Below are 21,115 nucleotides of genomic sequence, written 5' to 3' on the forward strand. Positions count from 1 at the left end.
CCCAATGGCAGTTTGCTACGCTGAGACGTAAAGATGAACACTATCATGCAATTTAAAATTGGTTAATCCATTTTTGCCGCTTGCGACAGAAAAAATAGCAAGGTGATAAATATTTGCTGCCAGACAAGCAGCAGCATAATACAAACGCCAATTGTTGAAGAACCATCCTACGGATCTAGTACAATTCAAGCAAAACCTATCTGCTTACCCAATCCTGCAATAAATAGTATTATAAAACAGTTGTCAGGCTGCAAATCTTGTCTCGTTATCCACCAGAACAGATTCAGATAAATACTTCACTAATTATGGACTAATTAAGTAACTAGGAATCCGAAGTTACTACGGTGGGAATCACTCCAATAGCTTTGGCGACTCCTATCTTCTTTTCAACATATATAGTGCGCATAGAACTTTGGTCTTCTCCTCTGAAATAAAAAAATAAAATCACTTTCGCTACAGTACAGTGACAAAAAGTAGACCAGTTCTTACCACCACTACCGGAAAACGCACAAATGCCGAGTGTCTCCAGTTTTGCCGAGTGCCAGACCACGGGCACTCGGCAAAGATTCACTTTGCCGAGTGCCAGACAAAAGGCACTCGGCAAAGATGTGGCACACGGCATGCCAAAACGTTACCGAGTGCCGGCCGTCGGCAAAGAAAGGCACTCGGCATAGCTCGCCTTTGCCGAGTGCCAGCGGGCGAGCACTCGGCACTCGGCAAAGACGGCTCACGTGCCCAGCACGCGCGTCCGCCGTGCGACGGCCGTCAGGGTGGCTGACAGCCGTTAGCTTTTGCCGAGTGCTGCAAGGCCGGCACTCGGAAAAGACTAAATTTCGCCGAGTGCCTGTAGGCGGCACTCGGCAAAGCCAGTTTCGCCGAGTGCCATCCACATAGCACTCGGCAAATAATTTCTATTTTTATTTTTATTTTCATTCAACTTTTTTATTATCAACTCAAATTTGAAAAGTTAATCCCTGGAAGCATATGATACTTTTATTAATTATTTTACTATATTCTGATATTTATTTCTGTTTGCGGTAATATTCTTTGAAATTATGTATAAATTATAAGTGGTTCGAAATTTCAAAATCTTTGAAAGAAAAAGTTATATTCATGTATCTGGATGAAAACTGATGCTGTATCAGTGAAAGAAATAAATAGTTGAAGCATGTTTATCACGAAACTTGACCGCAATACTATGCACGGACGTTCAGGAAAAAACTAAAAATAGCAAACAAAGTCTCAAAATCATGGGACATGTTGAGATGTCATGGCTTCATGCAGGGATAGTGTGAAAAAAAATTCAAAGCATTTCGTACAAGTGATAACGTACACTGCTTACAAACCAGAGGATCTCCGAAGAAATTTCAGAGATATGAAGAATAATCGGATAGATTTATACTCAAAATAAAAGTCGCATATGAATTTAAATTTGAAATTTTTTGTTTAGACAAATAATAAAAAAGTATGTATCCCATGAAATTTGGGTTATTTTTTTTGAATTTGTTTTTTTTTGCCACTCATTGGAATAATTGTATTTAGTTTGAATTTTAACTTTAGACGCATGAAATAATAGATTTTTCTTCATGAAATTATGATCCATAAATTATTGACTTATGTTGGCAAGTTTTTTAATTGATATTCATTAAAATTTTGTAAAACACTTGATCAAAACAATTTTGTTGATATAAATTAAATTTAACTATGAAATACATGGAATAATAGTTTTTTTGCATGAAATAATGAAAAATGAAAAGTCAACTGTTCTAATCTGAAATACAAATAATAATGCATGAAATAGTAGATTTTTTGTTGAAGGTGTACATTAATATCATTTTTTGAAGCGAGTTCTTTGATTTTGCAGGAAAATTTCTTTGCCGAGTGCTGTACGGGAAAGCACTCGGCAAACTTTTTTTTTTGGTTTTTTATATACTTTGCCGAGTGCCGGGTCGCGGGCACTCGGCAAAGGTTTTTTTCCTTTTTTTAATAGCTTTGCCAAGTGCTGGATCTTAAGCACTCAGCAAAGATTGTATTCGTATTTTTTTCAATTTCTTTGTCGAGTGCCGGATCGGGCACTCAGCAAAGAGGGATGTCCTGGCACTTAAGCGTCCGTGCCCATCACGAAATTCTCTCACTTCTCACTCTCCTCCACACCCGCCCGTGCAGCCGCCGCTGGCACCAGCGCCCACCACCTCCCGCCGTCCTCGCCTCCCGCCGCCGCCGCCCCACGCGCCCGGGCCGCCGCCGTCCCGCTCCATGCCCGGGCCGTGCCTTCCCCCGCCGCCGTCCCGCTCGCCGCCCCGGGCCCCTCGCCGCCGCCGGCCGGGCCTCCCCCGCCGCCGTCCCACGCACCGGGGCCGCCGCCGTCGCGCTCGCCGCCCCGTGCCCCACACCGCCGCAGTCCGAGGCCACGCGCGCCACGCGCTGCCGCCGCCAGCGCCGCCGCCGCCCGGGCCCCGCGGCGCCCCACCGCCGCCTCGGCTCCGCCCCGCCGCCCCCACCCCCACGACAAGGTAAATAATTAGTGTATTTTGTTCATTTATTTAGTTTAATTAGTGTATTTGTGTATTTAGTTTATTAGTTTATTTAAAATATTATTTATATGTTTAGTTAGTTTTTAAATATTTAGTTAGTTTTTAATTCTGATTGAATTTAGTTAAATTGTTATTTATATTATTAGTTAGATGTAATCTACAATTCAATTAAAAATTAGATAGTTTATTTAGAGTCTGATTTAAATATTTATCTAGTTTTAAAGTATGATTTAGTATATTTTCGCCGTTTTTAGTTTATTTAGTAAATCATGTTCGTAGATCGCGTAAACCAGTTAGGCATCTCCCGTTCGGAAGAGATACGACTGGAGATATGCAGATGTTTGAATATCTTTAATCATATCTGTTTCGAATTGTCCACGCTTCTTTGGACAGCCCGATGATGCGTAGATAGGGTCAGTTTCTATGGTCCGCTCCGATCCGAGGCAGAGTTTCGGCATCACCTCCCAGTTGTTCTCGGGATACATCTCCCTTTCGGGACGTGTATCTGGAGAACAGCAGGGAGGTGCTGCCGAAATTATGTCTCGGACAGGAGTGGATCATAGAAGCTGACCGCATCTACGCATAGTCGGGTGGGATTATGACCTATCTTTACCTACTAGACTCTAAGCCAAAATTTGATAGTAGTCGCTGATATCTTGGAAGATGGATGACCATGAGTGGATGTATACAGGCCGGGTAACTCGAGCTAGCATGACCAATGAATGGATTGAGAAGACTAACGAGTTCTCGGAAGGGGCATGGGCGCAAGCTGAAGGGTCGAGTTTCATGTGGTGTCCCTGCAAGAGTTGTGGAAACCAGAAACGAAAGACAAAGAAGGTCATGGGCGAACATATTGTCAATTATGGATTTACGCCAGACTATACCCGGTGGATCTTTCACAGTGAAGCCCATCGTATGAGGGACGAGGACATGAGGCAACGCATCAATGAATGTGATGTTGCTGGTGGGATTGGAGACATGTTAGACGACTATGAGGAGGCACATTTCGGTGAAGGACCGCAGGAGGAGCCAGAGGCAAGCAAAAAGGCGTTTTACGAGATGTTGGAGGCGGCACAGAAACCTCTTCACGGCCAAACAAAGGTTTCTCAGCTGGACAGCATTGGACGCCTTATGGCCTTGAAGTCCCAGTTTGGCCTGAGTCGAGACGCCTTTGATAGTATGTTGACCGTTTTTGGGAGCATGCTTCCGGAGGATCACATTCTGCCCAAGACAATGTATCAGGCGACAAAAATTCTTAGTGCACTGAAGATGCCATATGAGCAGATACACTCTTGTCCTAATGAGTGCATCTTATTTAGAAAAGAGCACGAGGCTGAAACTTACTATCCAAAATGCAAAGCCTCAAGGTTCTTGGAGGTGGATGCTGGTGACGGTCAGCCTAAGAGGCAGCTCACGATTCCTGTGAAAATCGTACGTTACCTTCTGTTCATTCAGAGGATCCAAAGATTATATGACCGAGGAAACCGCAAAACAGATGACATGGCACAAAAAAGGTGTTCGATACAACCCTGATAAGATGGTGCATCCCTCCGAGTACGCCCAGCCTCACACAGCTTAGGGCACGTACCACCGACTCGACCCCGCCCATACGCCCACGGCCTGAGACTTCTATGTCCAGCGTGCACCAGAGACAGGTTAGTTCAGATTTAATTGTCGTTTTATGATTTTTACGCAACTTTGCTTCATATTGTAACATGGATGTTAAATTCTTGTAGACCGAGATGGAGCAAAAGTGGGCTGAGGAGAGGAGGTGCTGATTGGAGATGGAGCGGAAGCTGAGGGTGGAGCAGTCGGCGATGATGCAGGGCATGGTCACCTGGATGCAAGGACTTTGCGCGTCGTTGAACTATGCAACGCCGCCTCCTCTCATCGCCCTTCCAGCTCAGCCTTACCTTCCTTAGGGACCTTCTAGCACTCCCGTGAGTATGCAGAACCAGTTCATGTGTTTCTATTTATATCTTTGTTATTCTTACTCAATTTATGTGTTTCTATTTGCAGAATCAGTCGTGGAATGCATCGAACGACCCTCCTCCGGACCAGAACTCGCCGGCAGCGCCGTGGCAAACACGCCCCCCCCACCTGTAAGGATCACCGGGGTGTCCGACCCTAGAGGGGGAGGGGGTGAATAGGGTCGCTAATCGCTTTTCTATCCTAGGGCTCAATCTAATTGCATAAGATAAACCTAACACGTCCTACACATGCTAGTTATGACTAAGGTTTATCTATGCTACCCTCTACTTACCCCAAAAGACTTGCAACCTATAGCCAATCCTAATCAAACTAACTAGGAAAGTAAAGGTAAGCAAGAAAGAGTCAATTCGGAAACGTAATGCGGTAAGTAAAGCGGTAAGGGAGAGGATATGCAAAGTCCCGTGAAGACACCAAGACACACGATTTAACGTGGTTCGGTTAGGACACCAAAGTCCCTCCCTACGTCCACGACCACTTGCTCACAAAGAACAAGTGGGATGCCGAGTCTCTTCGCTTGATCACCGTCTTGCCACGCCTCCAAGGCTCTCGACAAGCAAAGGCTAAGTGACGCCAAGTCACAAAGACGTGGTCACCGCCACCGTCTATCTCGAAGCGTCACCACGGCACCGTCTTCACTATCTTGGAGCTTTAACACCAAGTAGGGGCCTCCTTCCCGCACAAAGTGTCGTTGCCACTCCACACCAAGTCGGAGGGTCACACGACGAGTACACAAGTTGCTTGCCGCAGCAAGACTTTCTCTCAAGCTAGTTCTCTCAAGAACTAAGCCTAAACAAGCACTAAGCACTCTCACAAGTGTGCTTAAGCCTATATGATGTACAATGAAGCTCTATGGTGGTTGGAGATGATCTTTAGCTCTTGTATACTTCCTTGAACTCCAGCCCTCTCAAATGACCTGGCCTTGGGGGTATATATAGGCAGCACAAGCAAATATAGCCGTTGGAGAAAAGCTGCCAGAAAACTGCGTAACGCCGGTTAATCCGACGTACCCCAAAAGCCATCATCGGTTTAACCGGTGTATGTAAACTGCTACGTGAAAAACTAGCCGTTAGCAATTAACCGGTGTATCGCCGGTTTAACCGATGCAATCAACCGGTGTATGTAAAATTAGCGTCGGTTTAACCGGTGATTGTAACTTCTTCACGTTCCTCCAAAAACCACCTCTCTGGACAACTGAACCGATGCAATTGACCGATGCATCGTCGGTTCAACCGGTGTATGTATTTTCATCGGTCTTCGTTTGGCAATGCACCGACGTATGCATTTTCTTCAACGTCGGTTAATCCGGTGAGTGTATCTTCAGTTTCCAGCTTCTGGACAATTACACCGGCGTGTGTCTTTTCCTTAACGTCGGTTCAACCGGTGTATTGAATTTCTTCACAGTCTCTTCGATTCTTAACGCCTCCCTTCTCTTTGTCATCACTTGAACCTAAAAGCCTGAGAATAGTCATCTTAACAATCACATTAGTCCAAGTGTTGTGTGTGTCATCAATCGCCAAAACATTATATTGAAATATGGCATGAGATGCCATTTTCGCTACACCACCTGACCGTGAGTGATTTGTAGTACACTAGTGGACTTGTGACATTAATCATGGACATATTTTATGTATTGGACTCATTCTGTGTATCGGACTCATTCTATGTGATGGACTTGTGTTATCTATCGGACTTGTGATATACATCATCACTTGTGTTTGTCGTGGAGTGGAAACCCACAGCCGGGTGGCGTAATGCACCCGCCTAAACCCAGAGGGTGAGTACTCGGGGGTTAGCTAGGAATAGTTCGATCTCGCTGGAAGAACACGATGAACACAACTGGTTTAGAGTGGTTCGGGCCGCCGGAGCGTAATACCCTACGTCCACTATGTGTTGTATTGCTTGTGTTCCCTTCGTCTCGAGATCCGAGAGGACTTGAAAGAGTCTGAGAGAGCTTGAAAAGGTCTGGTGCGTGCAGCGAGCGCCTCCCTTTTATATCTCAAGGGAGGCGCGTACATGGCCGTTGGGTCCCCGACAGGTGGGCCCAATCGAAGTAGTATAAAATAACATATTGTTCATACATTATGGCGTTGCAGGCGAAGGAGATCTCATTCCTGGATTTCCTTGCCTGCCCACGGGATTCCTCCGTCCAGCATATCCATGCACTGTCTTGTCGAACGGCGCCAGGGTGTAGCTTGCGGCGTTGCCTGCAGTGTAGCTGAACGGGCCGTGTAGTTTGCGGCGTAGGCGGTATGATGGAAAAGTGACGTGCCGTCGTATTCAATTAATGCGGCAGACGGGCTCTGCGTGGTTGTGGCGCAGGCGGCTGCACTTTGTACCTCGGTAATACGCGGTCTACAGTGAGGCCTGACAAAGGCTACCCGGCGTGCCGCGGCGGCAGAGCACGCCTCAACCACCCGCATTGAATGCGGTGGGTGGGCGAGTCTTCCAGCGGAAGACTCGCGTCCGCGCCCGCGGGACACGTGGCCACCCCGGACCCCGCCGCGGCAGTATGCTGGTTCTGCGCGCGTGGGAGGTCCGGACGGGCGCAAGGAGGTCCCGGACCCCTATGGGGGGGTCCAGGCCCTCGGCTGTTGGCTCGGAGCTTCCCCTCCTCAGGGACACGTGGGGTCACCAGACCTGTCCCAGAGCGAGGAGCGGGTCCGGGGCCGTTGGCCCGGTGAGGTAAGAGCCTGACCCGTGGGGCCTGGCTGCTCCGCCCCTTATGGCGTAGTTACGGCTGACTACGCGAGTCCTGCCTTGCTGCAGTAAGAGTGGGTATCCCTGCTACAGGGTACCGACAGTGTTATTTGTATCGGTGCTATTCTCGTAATTGTCAATTATATATTTGTTATAATAACTGCCTGTAATGTCCTTGCATTCAGATATAATTTTGTTGTATTTGTATCGAAAAACAGAGAAAAAAGGAGAAAAATACTCGGCAAAGTGGCCTTCAAAGGGTCAGCAGAAAAAGGACTTTGCCGAGTGCTAAACTCCTGGCACTCGGCAAAGCCTTGACACTTTGCTGAGTGCTAAACAGTGGCACTCGGCAACGTGTCAAGACTTTGCCGAGTGCCAGGGATCTAGAACTCGGCAAAGAAGCCACGTGGGACAGCCGTTGCCGGTGGCTTTGCCGAGTGCTTGGACCCGGCACTCGGCAAAGTTTTAAACTTTGCCGAGTGTCTACCGTTAGGCACTCGGCAAAGCAGCCGCTAACTGTTGCCCCACGTGGTAGCTTTGCCGAGCGCCGAGGCACTCGGCAAACTCTTTATCGAGTGCCCAAAAGTTGGCACTCGGCAAAGCCCCCTTTGCCGTCAGGGGCTTTGCCGAGTGGTCTACACTCGGCAAAGGCTTCGCCGAGTGCAAACAGGCCTTTGCCGAGTGTAACTGGCACTCGGCAAAACCCCTGAATCCGGTAGGGCACCGTAAAAATGGTCAGAGTACTGTACCTGGTGTCTTATAGCATATGCGATCAACTCTCGACCTTTATCCTCTGTCACCTAAAGAAATATCATGGTATCAAGTAAAAGCTATGTTCCAATACAGTCCAGTTAATGTCAGATACGAAAGGCATATACTTCCGGAGTAATGCCTACTGTGCAAATACGAAACTGAAAAGGGAATGAAGTGAAGCAAATAAGCATATAAAATACGAACACGAATGAGCATATATATTGCATTGTAAAGAATTATTTGGCAGAAATTTCACTGACATCCTTTTCCATCTCAGAGCAGTTGCAGTCATTGTCCAGCGCATCTTTCATTTCATGATGGCGTAGTGGAAACTTCTCCGATTTAAAGACTTCATTCAAAGCCTCCTTGAAACTCTCCTGCTCAATGTTCAAGCGAAAAGGCATGTATTAGTAGTGATCATCAACAAGCAATCATCACTACATATCTGCTTAGCTCCACAGGAGATTGCCTTGCAGTACAGACTAACCTTCAGCTTTGTGATCCGCTGCCATATTTCAAAAAACACACCATCTAACTCATTATACCAAAAAATATCGAAGCACATGCAATCTCTGCATTCCTGAATCAAAACATGCAATTGTTAGATACAAATTACCTAAATCAAATTATTGAGCATGTAAGGGATCTTACATAGTAGGCAAGGCGAGCTAAATTCTCAGTTATCATGGAAAAGTGAGAAGCGATCTTGATTGCTTGGTAACATCCTCTGGTGCATATTTGTAACAATCCTAAAATTTGAATTCAAATAAACAAATTTTCTTACACGTGGCCCCCACGTGTCAGTCTCTCCCTCCCCTCTCCCATACTTCTTCCTGTTCTGCATGTCGCAGTAATGGCCCGATAACCACTCACTAGCAAAAGTTATGAATTTTTGGACGTATAGTTTGGGAGGTACTGTCAAATCTATACCGCGAAGATTGGTGATATTGAGATTTAGTTGGGGCCTATTTTGTATTCACTAGTTGATGCAAAAATGGTTTTACCTCCCTCATGTATGATCCAGTTATTCTTGTTCCAATTGTGGGACATAAAAGTGGAGATACAATTGTTGAGTTATTTAATCGGTGTTCTAAATTCAGCATTTTTCATGAATTGAATATTAGTTGCTATCATGATTATTTAATTTAATCAAGGTATTGGGACTAATCAATTCATGATTAATTGCAGAATGCCGAACACCGATAATGACTCCTCTGCGCCCAATGGTGCTAATGCGCTGCCACCGCCTCCCAATTTGGTTGAGGCAATCGCGGCCATGTTGACTGGGCGCGATGAACAGACGGAACTGCTCCGTCAGCTCGTTCATCAAGGTGCTGCACCGCGGCATGGAAATCATAATCATCACCAGCCGCCTGTCCCTGGGTATCAGGAGTTCTTGGGTACTCAGCCACCGCTTTTCCATAAGGCGGATGAGCCACTGGAAGCTGACAGTTGGCTCCGGACCATTGAGTCCAAATTCACTCTATACCAGTATAATGACAATGACAGGGCATCATTTGCAGCTCAACAACTCAGAGGTCCTGCACGTACGTGGTGGGATAATCACGTAGCTATGTTCCCTGCTGGCACTCGATTTTCTTGGGATGAGTTCAAGGAAGCTTTCAGGGCACATCATATCCCTGCAGGGGTGATTCGCAGGAAGCTCAATGAGTTCTTGGCTCTGAAACAGGGCAATAATACTGTGACACAATATGCTCAAGCTTTTAACACTTTGTCTCAATATGCTGGATATCATGTGGAAACAGATGAAAAGAAACAAGCATGCTTCAGGCAGGGGCTTAGCAGCAAGCTCCAGGAGCGCTTGATCATGTTCAAATTCAACACTTTTAGTGAGCTGGTCAATGGGGCTATCACTCAAGAGGACGCCCGTATAGCTCACCAAGCAGAGAAAAAGAGGAAGGCACCAGTGGGTGGATCTTCTAGTCAAGCAAACTAGAGGTTTCGTATAATTCAGACCGGACCCCCTCGTGCACCTTATCAGCATCGGCCGGTGAACCGACCAGTACAGTATCAGGCCACATATCGGCCTCCACAACAGCAGTCGGGTTATCGGCCAACACAGTATCAGTCGGGATATAGACCACCTCAGTACCCACAACCTCAAGGGGTAACCAGATCTCCGGTGCCTCAGCAGAATGTGCAGAAGACGTGGGTGCAGCCGCAGGGTGTACGCCCTAATTTCCCTCCCTGCTTCAACTGTGGTCAAGTTGGTCATTTTGCACGCGAATGCCCTATGCCACCTAAACAAGTTCAGGGTTCTAATCAGCACAATCAGAAGCCAAAAGTGGCTCATTTCAAGCCAGGACGCGTGCATTATACCACGCTAGAGGATGTTCCTGAGGGAGCTCAAGTGATGGCGGGTATGTTTTCAGTTCATAATCAACCTGTTACCGTATTATTTGATTCGGGTGCATCTCACACGTTTATTAGCAAGGAGTGTGTCATTAGACTGGGACTGAGAATAGAGAGCATGTCCAAGCCGTACCATATTCACTCACCTGGGGGAAAATTAATCACCAATCAATTTGTTAAGCAAGTACCCCTACAGTTGCAAGAGAAAATTTTTCCTACGGCCCTTATAATTCTACCAACTCAGAGTGTAGATATTATATTGGGCATGAATTGGATGGATGGTCGAGGAGTTCTTCTAGACACTACCTCACGATCTGTGCATATTAACTCTTCCATTTATGGTTCTATGACTTTGAATCTGGTGGACCATATACCTTCGACATCCACAGTGAATCAGGTTGAGGCCAAAAGTCTGGCTGAAATACCAGTGGTGTGTGAATATCCGGATGTTTTTCTGGATGACTTACCAGGCATGCCACCTGACCGTAAGATAGAGTTTGCCATTGAATTGCAACCAGGAACGGCACCAATTGCCAGAAGACCTTATCGTATGCCACCCAATGAGTTAGCAGAACTAAAGAAGCAATTGCAGGAGTTGCTTGATAAGGGTTATATCCGTCCTAGCACTTCACCTTGGGGCTATCCAGCGCTCTTTGTTAAGAAGAAAGATCAAAGCCTCAGGTTGTGCGTGGACTATCGGCCTTTGAATGCTGTCACTATCAAAAACAAATATCCACTTCCCCGAATTGATATTTTGTTTGATCAGTTAGTCGGGGCCAAGGTATTCTCCAAAATTGATCTTCGATCGGGCTATCATCAAATAAAAATTAGGCTCGAAGATATCCCAAAGACAGCTTTCTCCACACGATATGGGCTTTATGAATATCTCGTTATGTCATTTGGATTGACGAATGCCCCAGCTCATTTCATGTATCTCATGAACTCGGTGTTTATGCCCGAGTTAGATAAGTTTGTTGTGGTTTTCATTGACGACATTCTTATATATTCCAAGAATGAAGAAGAACATGCTGAGCATCTTCGCATTGTTCTTCAGCGTCTTCGGGAACACAAGTTGTATGCCAAATTCACCAAGTGTGAGTTTTGGCTAAAGGAGGTTCCATTCCTGGGTCATGTCATTTCAGAGAATGGAATTTCTGTTGACCCTAGTAAAATCCAAGATGTTTTGAATTGGGAAGCACCTACATCTGTTTCGGAAATTCGGAGTTTTCTTGGGCTAGCAGGATATTACCGGCGGTTTGTTCCGGATTTTTCAAAAATTGCTAAGCCCATGACTGAGTTGCTCAAGAAAGGGGTGAAATTTAATTGGAACGATAAATGTGATCAGGCGTTTCTGACCTTGAGGAAATTATTGACATCTGCTCCTGTTTTAGCCCAACCTGATATTACTCGAACCTTTGATGTATATTGTGATGCATCGGGTACGGGTTTAGGTTGTGTCCTCATGCAAGACCGTCGAGTAATTGCTTATGCTTCCCGAGCACTCCGACGACATGAGGAAAATTATGCCACTCATGATTTAGAACTAGCAGCAGTGGTTCATGCTTTGAAGATCTGGCGTCATTATCTTCTGGGCAATCCTGTTCACATATATACGGACCATAAAAGTCTCAAGTATATCTTCACCCAGAATGAACTAAATCTACGCCAAATGCGATGGTTGGAATTGATTAAGGATTATGATTTGGAGATTCACTATCACCCGGGTAAGGCCAATGTGGTAGCAGATGCTTTAAGCCGCAAGGCTCAGTGCAACTGCCTGTCTATTGTGCCTTTCAATGAGACCCTTTGTTATGAACTGGAAAAATTAAACTTGGGGATCATCACGCAAGGCAGTCTTGATAATTTGGTCCTTTCACCTACTCTTCGAGATCGGATTATTTCTACTCAAAAACATAATGTCGGGATGGAAAAGATTCGCCAAAGACTTGCGGAAAATGACCCGGGGGTGCAGTGTTTTCATCTAGATGAGGCTGGAATTCTATGGTTCAAGGATCGTTTGGTGGTACCTAAAGATTTAGAGCTCCGAAAACAAATCTTTGATGAAGCTCATCTCTCTAGGTATTCTATCCACCCGGGTAGCAATAAAATGTATCAAGATTTGAAGCAACGATTCTGGTGGACCAGAATGAAGCGGGAGATTGCTAATTATGTGTCTGAATGTGACACATGTAGAAGGGTCAAAGCGAGCCATTTGAAAGCAGCAGGTCCTCTTCAGCCTTTGAATATTCCATCTTGGAAGTGGGAGGACATCAGTATGGATTTCATTGTCGGCTTACCCAAAACTTCAAAAGGATACGACTCCATCTGGGTTATTGTTGACCGTCTTACCAAATCTGCACATTTTCATCCTGTGAAAACTATTTATACGGCCAAGCAATATGCTCAACTATATATGGACCGTATTGTGAGCCTTCATGGGATTCCAAAAACTATCATTTCAGATCGTGGCACACAATTTATTGCTCGGTTTTGGGAGCATTTCCACGCCGCTCTTGGTACACAACTGATCCGCAGTTCAGCTTATCATCCCCAGACCGATGGTCAAACCGAGAGAGTTAATCAAATTTTGGAAGATATGCTGCAGGCTTGTGTACTCTCGTATAGTAAAAAGTGGGATGAGTGCCTACCTTTAGCTGAATTCTCCTATAACAACAGTTATCAGGAAAGTATCAAAATGGCTCCTTTTGAGGCATTATATGGACGTAGGTGTAGAACTCCATTGAATTGGTCAGAAGCTGGTGAAAGAAATGTATTCGGCCCTGATATGGTCAGTGAGGCGGAAGAACAAGTCCGGGTTATACAGGAGAACTTGAAAATAGCCCAATCCCGGCAGAAAAGCTATGCGGACAAGAAACGTCAATCGATCTCGTTCCAAGTGGGAGATCATGTTTATTTGCGGGTATCTCCAATGAGAGGAGTTCAACGGTTCGGTGTGAAGGGAAAGCTCGCCCCTCGCTATGTTGGGCCTTTTCCTATCATCGAGCGATGTGGGCCGGTAGCGTATCGCCTGGAACTTCCTGCCCAATTATCCGCAGTTCATAATATCTTCCATGTCTCCCAGCTCAGGAAATGCCTCCGTGTTCCAGACAAGATAATGGACATAGAAAAGTTACAAGTGGAGCCCGATCTTGTCTATCCAGAGCATCCAGTGAAAATTATTGATCACAAGACTCGAGTCACTCGAAATCAAACCAGCAATTTCTATAAGGTACAATGGAGTAATCACTCAGAGCGAGAAGCTACCTGGGAAACGGAGGAATTTGTTCAATCCAAATGTCCTGAGTTGCTCCAATTATACCAAGGTATATGATTTTCCGACTTCCTTTCAATTCAGCACTTTTCTCCTAAATCTCGGGACGAGATTTCTTTTAGGGGGAAGGATTGTAACAATCCTAAAATTTGAATTCAAATAAACAAATTTTCTTACACGTGGCCCCCACATGTCAGTCTCTCCCTCCCCTCTCCCATACTTCTTCCTGTTCTGCATGTCGCAGTAATGGCCCGAGCTCTCCCGAAGCTCCCCACCGCTGTGCTTGCCGTCGTGGACGCCGATCCCGGTTTCCCGGCCGTCGGTGACGCCGCCAAGTCGCCCACGACGTCCCCCGAGCTCGCCACCTGCCCTCACTCCCGTTTACGCCTCGCTCCCCTCTCCTTCTCCTTCCCTGGTCGCCATGAACGGCGAGTGAGCAAGCTCACTGTCTCCCGCCGATTCGCGAGCTCCGCTCCACGGATTTCAAATCCACCGCAACCAAAGCTCGACAACCTTCCTAGCTTCCTCCTCGACCCCTCCTTCGCGAGCCTCATCGACCAAATCGCCGGGAACCGAAGCTTTTCCGGCCGCCAGCCATTAAAGCCGCCCGAGCTCCACTCCGCCGTCGAACTCCCACCTCCGGTCACCGTTTTCTTCGCCCCATAGCTCAAATCGACCCTAGGTGAGCCACTGATGCTCGTGCTCTCCACGTTCCTTCACGTTCGCATTGTTTCCGCGCTCGTTCCACGCCATGTCGCCGCCGGCCGTCGTGCTTGCCGCCGCCGCCCGTTGCGCGCCATGCTCGCGCCGCCCCCTGCCACCCTTGCACGCGCACCAAAGCCGCCTGGGGGCGCTGATGCTCGAGCCGCCCCGCCCCGCCGTCGCCTGAGCCGCCGCCGCCGGCCCAAGCCACGCCGCCGCCGCCTCTGTCTAGCGCCGCCGCCGCTAGGGCTCGCCGAGCCGGCCGCCCCGCCGCCTGGGGGCCGCGCGCGCGGGCCCCACCGCGCAGCAGCTCCTGCGCTACCGCACAGGACGCCGCCGGCCGCCGCCGCCGCTGGCCTCGCCCCCCTGCGCCGGCGAGCGCGCCATGGCTCGCGCCTGGCCTGGCCTGGCCGCCCTCCCCTGTTTTGTCCCACTGACCAGTGGGGCCCATTGGTCAGTGGGGGGGTTAAGGGGAGAATTTTCTTTTATTTGTGTTTATTTTCTGCTATAGCTTGTAAATTCCATATAAATTCAAGGAAAAATGTGAAAAATATAAAATAAATTTTGTTGGGTTTGTTAGAGTAAGATCTATAGAGGAAAAATATCCACAGTGGCAAAATGACATTTTTACCCCTGCAATAATTTAGATTGTGTTTAGTCTTGCTTAATTAATTTCTATAGATCTGTTAATCTAAAGATTATGAAATTTTTGCAGTAGCTTACTTTAAACATGAGTGATCCACCATAAAATTTTCATACTCATAGGACCTAGTTTAGTATATGAATATAATATGGAACCAAACATAAATATGTGTATAGGTATAATAATATTTATTCTACATGTAGATTTTTATACAAATTATAAGAGGCAATTAATAATGTCTTTGCGAGTCATATTTTGTTTTATAATAAATCATGCTCTAATTGATAATTTAGCTTCTAATTGTTCCTAGCACTTAGGGTTAAAGTTATTTATCACTATATTTGCATCCTTTTGTGTAAATTGTTAATTTGTTTAATGTTTATCCTCTAGTGGCAAAGTCATGTTAGCATTTACTCATTGTTTCATATGCATACATATAGAATCCGCGACCGAGGAAGTCGTATACGAGGTGATCGCGGAGCCGCAGGAGCAGACGGAGCCAGCCCCGCAGGCGTTTCGTGACGACCCGGCCCAAGGCCCAGTTGACACTAGCTCTGAGCAGCAGCCCGCAGGCAAGCTCCGGAGCATAACCTAATATTTTAACTCATGAAATGTTATTTATGTATTTACTTATTTATGCATTAAGTTTCTAGGCGTTGGATGAAACCTTAGTTGCATAATTCCTAGGTTCCATTGGTCGGAATACTAGTATGTATATGTCGTTATCCATGCCATGCTAAAATAGGATTCGGTAGAAGTCGAGTAATGTCCTGTTACTCGCGAGGTATAGGATGTCTTTAAGATTTGATTATGGATTGTTGGAATATGGAGGAAAGGAAAAGAATTGGAGACCGGACGGGAACTGTCTAGCCCCGTCTGTGTCGGTTAAGGACCGTACCGTTGTCGGCCCTGCTGATCAGGTTCAAATTGTACTAACCGCATACCGGGAGTAGGAGGTAGTCGAAACCGGTAAGCCGAGTACTGCCTTGCTTCGAAAGTACAGGAACCCGCACCCAACTCCTGGGGCGAGTCGAGTAGTCGCGGAGAATTGGGATGCAGATGTTTACTTTTGGTGGTCTCACGTTGAGCTCGGCTGACCATATGTCGTTGGGCTGGTTCCTGTAGTTCGAGGCGGGGAGGGGAATGGTTGGTATGTATAGTCCGACGGGGCAAATACGTGCCGTGTTGGTTAGGTCCACCTTGCAAGGTTAAATCGGATCGATTCGCCGTCAGTCGCTCGCGGACATGAGCACCTTGATCCTCGAGTCACATCGTAGTAAGAACATGGAAGTGATTGAGATGATCGGTATAGTTGTACCTAATCAATTGTTTTTCCACACTGATTGTTATAGAAGTGCAAACCTTAGAAAATAGGTACTCCTTCTTAATCTTGAGCTAAAATAATGAAAGTAAGGACTCGCTCTTAATTGCTTTTCCGCAAAACAACCCACAGCCAGAAAGCCGTGCATGTCTAGATAATGGGCTATGTATACCCATAGTCGGGTAAGCCTTGCGGAGTATTAGTATACTCAGGGTTGTGGCTTAAACCATTTCAGGTCAGGATGGGATCGACTTCTGCCCTTGTTGTGCTAAGTTTATACAGCTTGGCGCGGATGGTTGGGAGGTGGCTGGACCAGATGTTTAGTCTTTGCTAGTTACAAAATCACACACCGTGAGCTGAGTGTGTGATTCGATACTGCGTTGGTGTAGTATAGTCGTCAGGTTTCCTATATCGGACTTTGTTTTAAAATAAAGTTACTCTTGTATATTGTTATGTAATGAAACCAGGGTTGTAGAACTTATTGTACTATACTCGGTATTGTAATCGTATTTTTATGTACTCGTCATGTTTGTACTGCCTGCGCTCACCTTCGCGTGGGACTACTGGTGTTTGTTTCGATCGGAATGTCGGTTTCGAAAGGACTGTCAAATTAAACCGTTAAGCCAAATGTGCCTGATGTGTTCAAATGATGGCCATTTAGCTTAATTTGAGTTTTAATTTGGCGGTTCTGTCACAATATTTGCCCCCACTAAACAACAGAGGAACTGTTATGCTGGCACAACAGATATAGACACAATGTCATTATATGGTTTTCATACTATAAGCGGCTTCTTAATCAGTAAATAATCATCCATCCACTGTTTCAAGATAAAAAGGTTGTTAGTTCCAACAGAACAAACCAAATGACAGTACAAAATTTTAAGCTTTTGTCAAACTGATACAACACATACCTTAAGTTCCTTTAGTAATTCTTTCCAGTACCTAAGATATTCTAGTTCAATCTCATAGCTATGGAAGTATTCGCGGTACATATCCCAATTTTCATGCCCACGACAACTCTACACAAAAAGGATGTATATGAATATATAACTTGAAGAAAAAACGGAATGCATATGAATATATATAACTTGAACTATGAACTCCAAGCTGCAAACAGACAAATCATTTTAAACAATATTTGGTAACAATACAGCGAAGAAACATACCAGAATTCATCAAAGGTCAATACAAATTTATACGAAAAGTAAACTCAGTTCCTTTTCTAATAAACAAATTCATTTACAGGCATCGTTAGAATCTACCATTGTCCAATGGGGCCGGGGGAAATGCCTTTAACTATTCAATAAAATAAGGTAGTAAGCAGCAGATAAGTGTTGTTTAATAAAGGCAAAAATAGATCAATTACATGAAAACCCGTCCAAAAAATTGAGTAAATTTGAATAGTCTGGGACCTTAAAACAACTTTGTACCTTTTTTGCATCTTAAAATAACTTTGCACCTTTTTGCAAAACCAGAACAGTACACACAGAGATTCCCATTAAGTTTTGCAACCGCTAGCAACTCATAAGATAATATATTTTTAGAACTACCCATGCATTAATATATAATGATACTTACATAATTGTGAGGGACTAATCGTTGGTAGTCATCCAAACCAGCAGTTGGGTGGTAAAGGAAGGACCAATCAAATATCTCACTGTTCTCAATATGCCTAAGTAAACCCTCCTTTTCAAGATAATCCAGGAGCTGATCCCCTTCCAGTTTAGTTACATCTTCCTCAAGGCACTCAAGTTTCTCCGCAAGAAGATACAGTGGGTGGTCATCTTCCAACTCAGAATTATACATCTCATTATTCTTGCGGCTTTGTCGTGCGAACTGTAGACAATAAGGTCAACGATGCACGCTACAATTAATCAAATACAAAGACATATAGAGAAAAACTAAACAATATTTCAGAGAAGTAACACGAATAGACAATAAAGCAACAGTCGGCATGTAATGGCAGATAGCTAGGAGAATCAAACGAACCTTGCAATATTTGATGCGATACAATATCTTGCGGACTTGCAGTTCATTGAGCTGCTCATAGTCTGGTTCAATAGAATAGAAGTGTCAACTTCAGGAGACTTGCAGGGCAGTAGTTGGAGGTAACCTTCAAATTCCTCATAGCTGATATCCTCTCCCAACCCCAATTCATTTAGCTCCTGGATTGCATAATCCACTTCATGTATGTTCCTTATAATCTCCTCCGTCCAACGTTCATTCCTGCTGGCAGTCGATTCCTTTCTATCCTTCGCAGTAGTGTTGCCAGGGTTGGAGCTTGTTCTTCTGGGTTTCTGACCAGTGAGAAGGGGTTTCCTTGGGACAGCAGATGCATTCCTTTCAGAGTGCTTCTTCCCTCTGGTGGCTGGTAGGTCTGTGATGGGGCGAGCCCTTTGGGTGCCTGACGGGTGATGACGAAGCTGTGGAGAAGGTTTTGTGGTCTCCTTTTTATAGCTTTTCTGTGACATCTCCCCACTCAAGGCCACACCTGCTTTCTCCTCCATCCGGTTCTTCCGTGGCATCTCACCACTCGAGCCTGCAACAACCTGACGCTTCCGTGGCGTCCCCGCACTCGAGCCCGTAACAGCCTGATGCTTCCGTGGCGTCGCAGCAGCAGCACTCGAGCTCGTAGCAGCCTGATGCCTCGGTGGAGTCCCCGCAATTGAGCCTGCAACAGCCTGATGCTTCCGTGACGACCCTCCACTCGAGAGATTCGCCAGAGGAATCTCTCCCGCCGGACCCGTGCCGCCTATCGAACCAGTGCCCTTGTCGCGGAGCTTTGGCTGCGGCATCACATCAGCACCACTAGAGCCCGCGCCCTCCAATGGGCCCTTCCAGCGGTGCTACGGCGGCGGCAACCCCCCACTTGTCTCCCCATTGCGGCGCTTCGGCGGCGGTGGCGGCATGCCTCCGAACCCTAACCTGATTTCGCCGACATGGAGGATCCTTCCCTCCTTCCTTCTCGACAGGTCGGTTTGGGTGGGGAGCTCGGTTTCCCTCTACGATGGCGAAACGAGTCCGAGGACGAGGCAATGGCGTATGTGGATATGATGATGGGCTCGACGGCCTCTGCCTTCGTTTTCACTGGGCCAATTTAGGCCCATGCGGATCCATTTTTCAAATAAACGAATTACAAAAACCGGCATAAAGTGTTTGCCAATTGGGCGCTGTTGGAAGTAATTCACCGCAGGAGGAGGTAGAGGGAGCGCTCGTTGTTCGTTGAGCCGTCAATTTACAGAGGCCCAATTTGCAAAGGCAACGTGCGAGGTGTCATGACAAACATATAAATTTTGTTGCGGTTGAACAAGATAAAGTAAAAGGAAACAATAACGATGCTGGAACAAAAAAAGAATATATTTTGTTTGGTTCATAGTAAATGTAGTTTGTAATCTTGGGACATAGTTTGAAAAGACTAATGACAAATAAAACTGTTTAACGGAAACAATCTAAATTTTGGCGCCGGGGAACAAAAAATGATTAACAGGGAACAAAAAACAGTTTGAGCTTTGTTTTCTTGGAACAAACATTATTTAACACAAACAAAATAACTGTTGTGATGGACTTCCTTTTTTCTTCTTCCTTCTTTTATTCTTCTCTTTCTTCATTCATGGTTGAAAATTATAAGAGAAGATTAAACAGATGAAACTCTAGCAAAATCAACGGAGCGAAAACAAAAACAGTAAAATAGCAAGGGAATGGAATATCTGGAGGAACCGGAAGCCTCACCAGAAACCTCTAGAGTACAACTGAACTCTAGTGAGGGATGGCCGGAAGCCACCTGAGAAGAACTGGACCTCGAGAGAGGTGGAGAATGAACTCCTCGAGAGAGATGAAACGGGGAAAGAAAAAGTAGATGGGCCAAAACTTTCTGTATCGTTCCGATTTTATCGGATATCTCCGAAGAGACTAGACGGGCCAAAATTGTGGACCGTAAAAATAAAAGCAATGGAGCAGGTCATGGTGAAGAAAAAAACTTCTGCGATAAATCACATGGCACCCCGCGCGCTACTTGCAACATTTGCATGCCAATCCCTCATCTTATTCACGTAAGGCATAGAGTGTTTTACAAAATCCTTTTTTTTTGTCAAGCATATAAGAGCATCTCCAAGAGCTTTTCCAAAAATCTACTCTCTAAATTACCATTTGGAGAGTCATTTGAGTGAAAATCGTTTTTCATATCTTTGTCTTTTCCAACAGCTCTTCTATATCTTATTTGTAGTCTAGAGAGCCATCCTTACTCTCCATATTTGGCTAACATGAAATCCGAAATAGAGGATATCTATCTTTGGATATTTATTTGAAGAGCATGTTGGAGGCTAATTTTTCATTAAAATCTCTATTCCTATAAATTAGAGAAGATATAAAACGTCTCTTGGAGATGCTCTAATAAGGATATTTGAAGCACAATTCTCGATATCTATTTCTACCGTTTCTAAAGCAATCATCCATTATTCGGAATCATAATCAGAATCTGAATAAATTAATTGAAATTGTAATAAGAACACAAACAAATCGATTAGTCAATCCCCATCAAAATCTGGACAAGCAATACCTCGCGCCGTCATGGTACCGACCTTACACGGAGTGAACACAAAGTTGGTGGTCTCATATATATATATATATCCGGGTAATAAAATTTATTACTCGTAGCGACACAGGCATCATGCTAGTAATTATCTATTGTGGAATAGTGTTCCACGGCTTAGTATGTGTTGTCTCTTCTCAGGTTACAAATGAGTGAGATCTATTATCTTATTATTTAGCCAACAAACAGAGTCTCCATATTCGCTCTCAAAATTTAGAAATTTCCACGTTAATTGAAAAAA

The 21,115-nt window shown here is 45.4% G+C and overlaps 1 protein-coding gene and 1 long non-coding RNA gene across 2 annotated transcripts; both read right to left on the minus strand.

Moving 5' to 3' along the window:
* Positions 1-41: 41 nt before the first annotated feature.
* Positions 42-8,717, minus strand: LOC120667308. Its single transcript, XR_005672141.1, has 6 exons — positions 8,628-8,717; positions 8,464-8,556; positions 8,237-8,353; positions 8,102-8,134; positions 7,973-8,023; positions 42-425 (listed from the first exon to the last, which is right to left on the minus strand). It is a non-coding gene; the product is annotated as an uncharacterized LOC120667308 (long non-coding RNA).
* An 8,480-nt stretch (positions 8,718-17,197) lies between these two features.
* Positions 17,198-20,062, minus strand: LOC120667307. Its single transcript, XM_039947410.1, has 3 exons — positions 18,276-20,062; positions 17,865-18,122; positions 17,198-17,305 (listed from the first exon to the last, which is right to left on the minus strand). Exons 1-2 carry the CDS (start codon positions 19,079-19,081, stop codon positions 18,014-18,016), a joined length of 915 nt encoding a protein of 304 aa, XP_039803344.1. The 5' UTR covers positions 19,082-20,062; the 3' UTR covers positions 17,198-17,305; positions 17,865-18,013.
* Between the last annotated feature and the right edge of the window lie 1,053 nt (positions 20,063-21,115).

The sequence above is a fragment of the Panicum virgatum genome, chromosome 3N, assembly GCF_016808335.1.
Source record: "Panicum virgatum strain AP13 chromosome 3N, P.virgatum_v5, whole genome shotgun sequence".
Classification (NCBI taxonomy): domain Eukaryota; kingdom Viridiplantae; phylum Streptophyta; class Magnoliopsida; order Poales; family Poaceae; genus Panicum; species Panicum virgatum.

Excerpts from the sequence above, each read along its gene's own strand:
- LOC120667307 (XM_039947410.1), bottom strand. The coding sequence starts at position 19,081 with ATGCCGCAGCCAAAGCTCCGCGACAAGGGCACTGGTTCGATAGGCGGC. Across the intron at positions 18,123-18,275 it reads ATCGCATCAAATATTGCAAG|TTCGCACGACAAAGCCGCAA; the intron begins GTTCGTTTGATT and ends TATTGTCTACAG.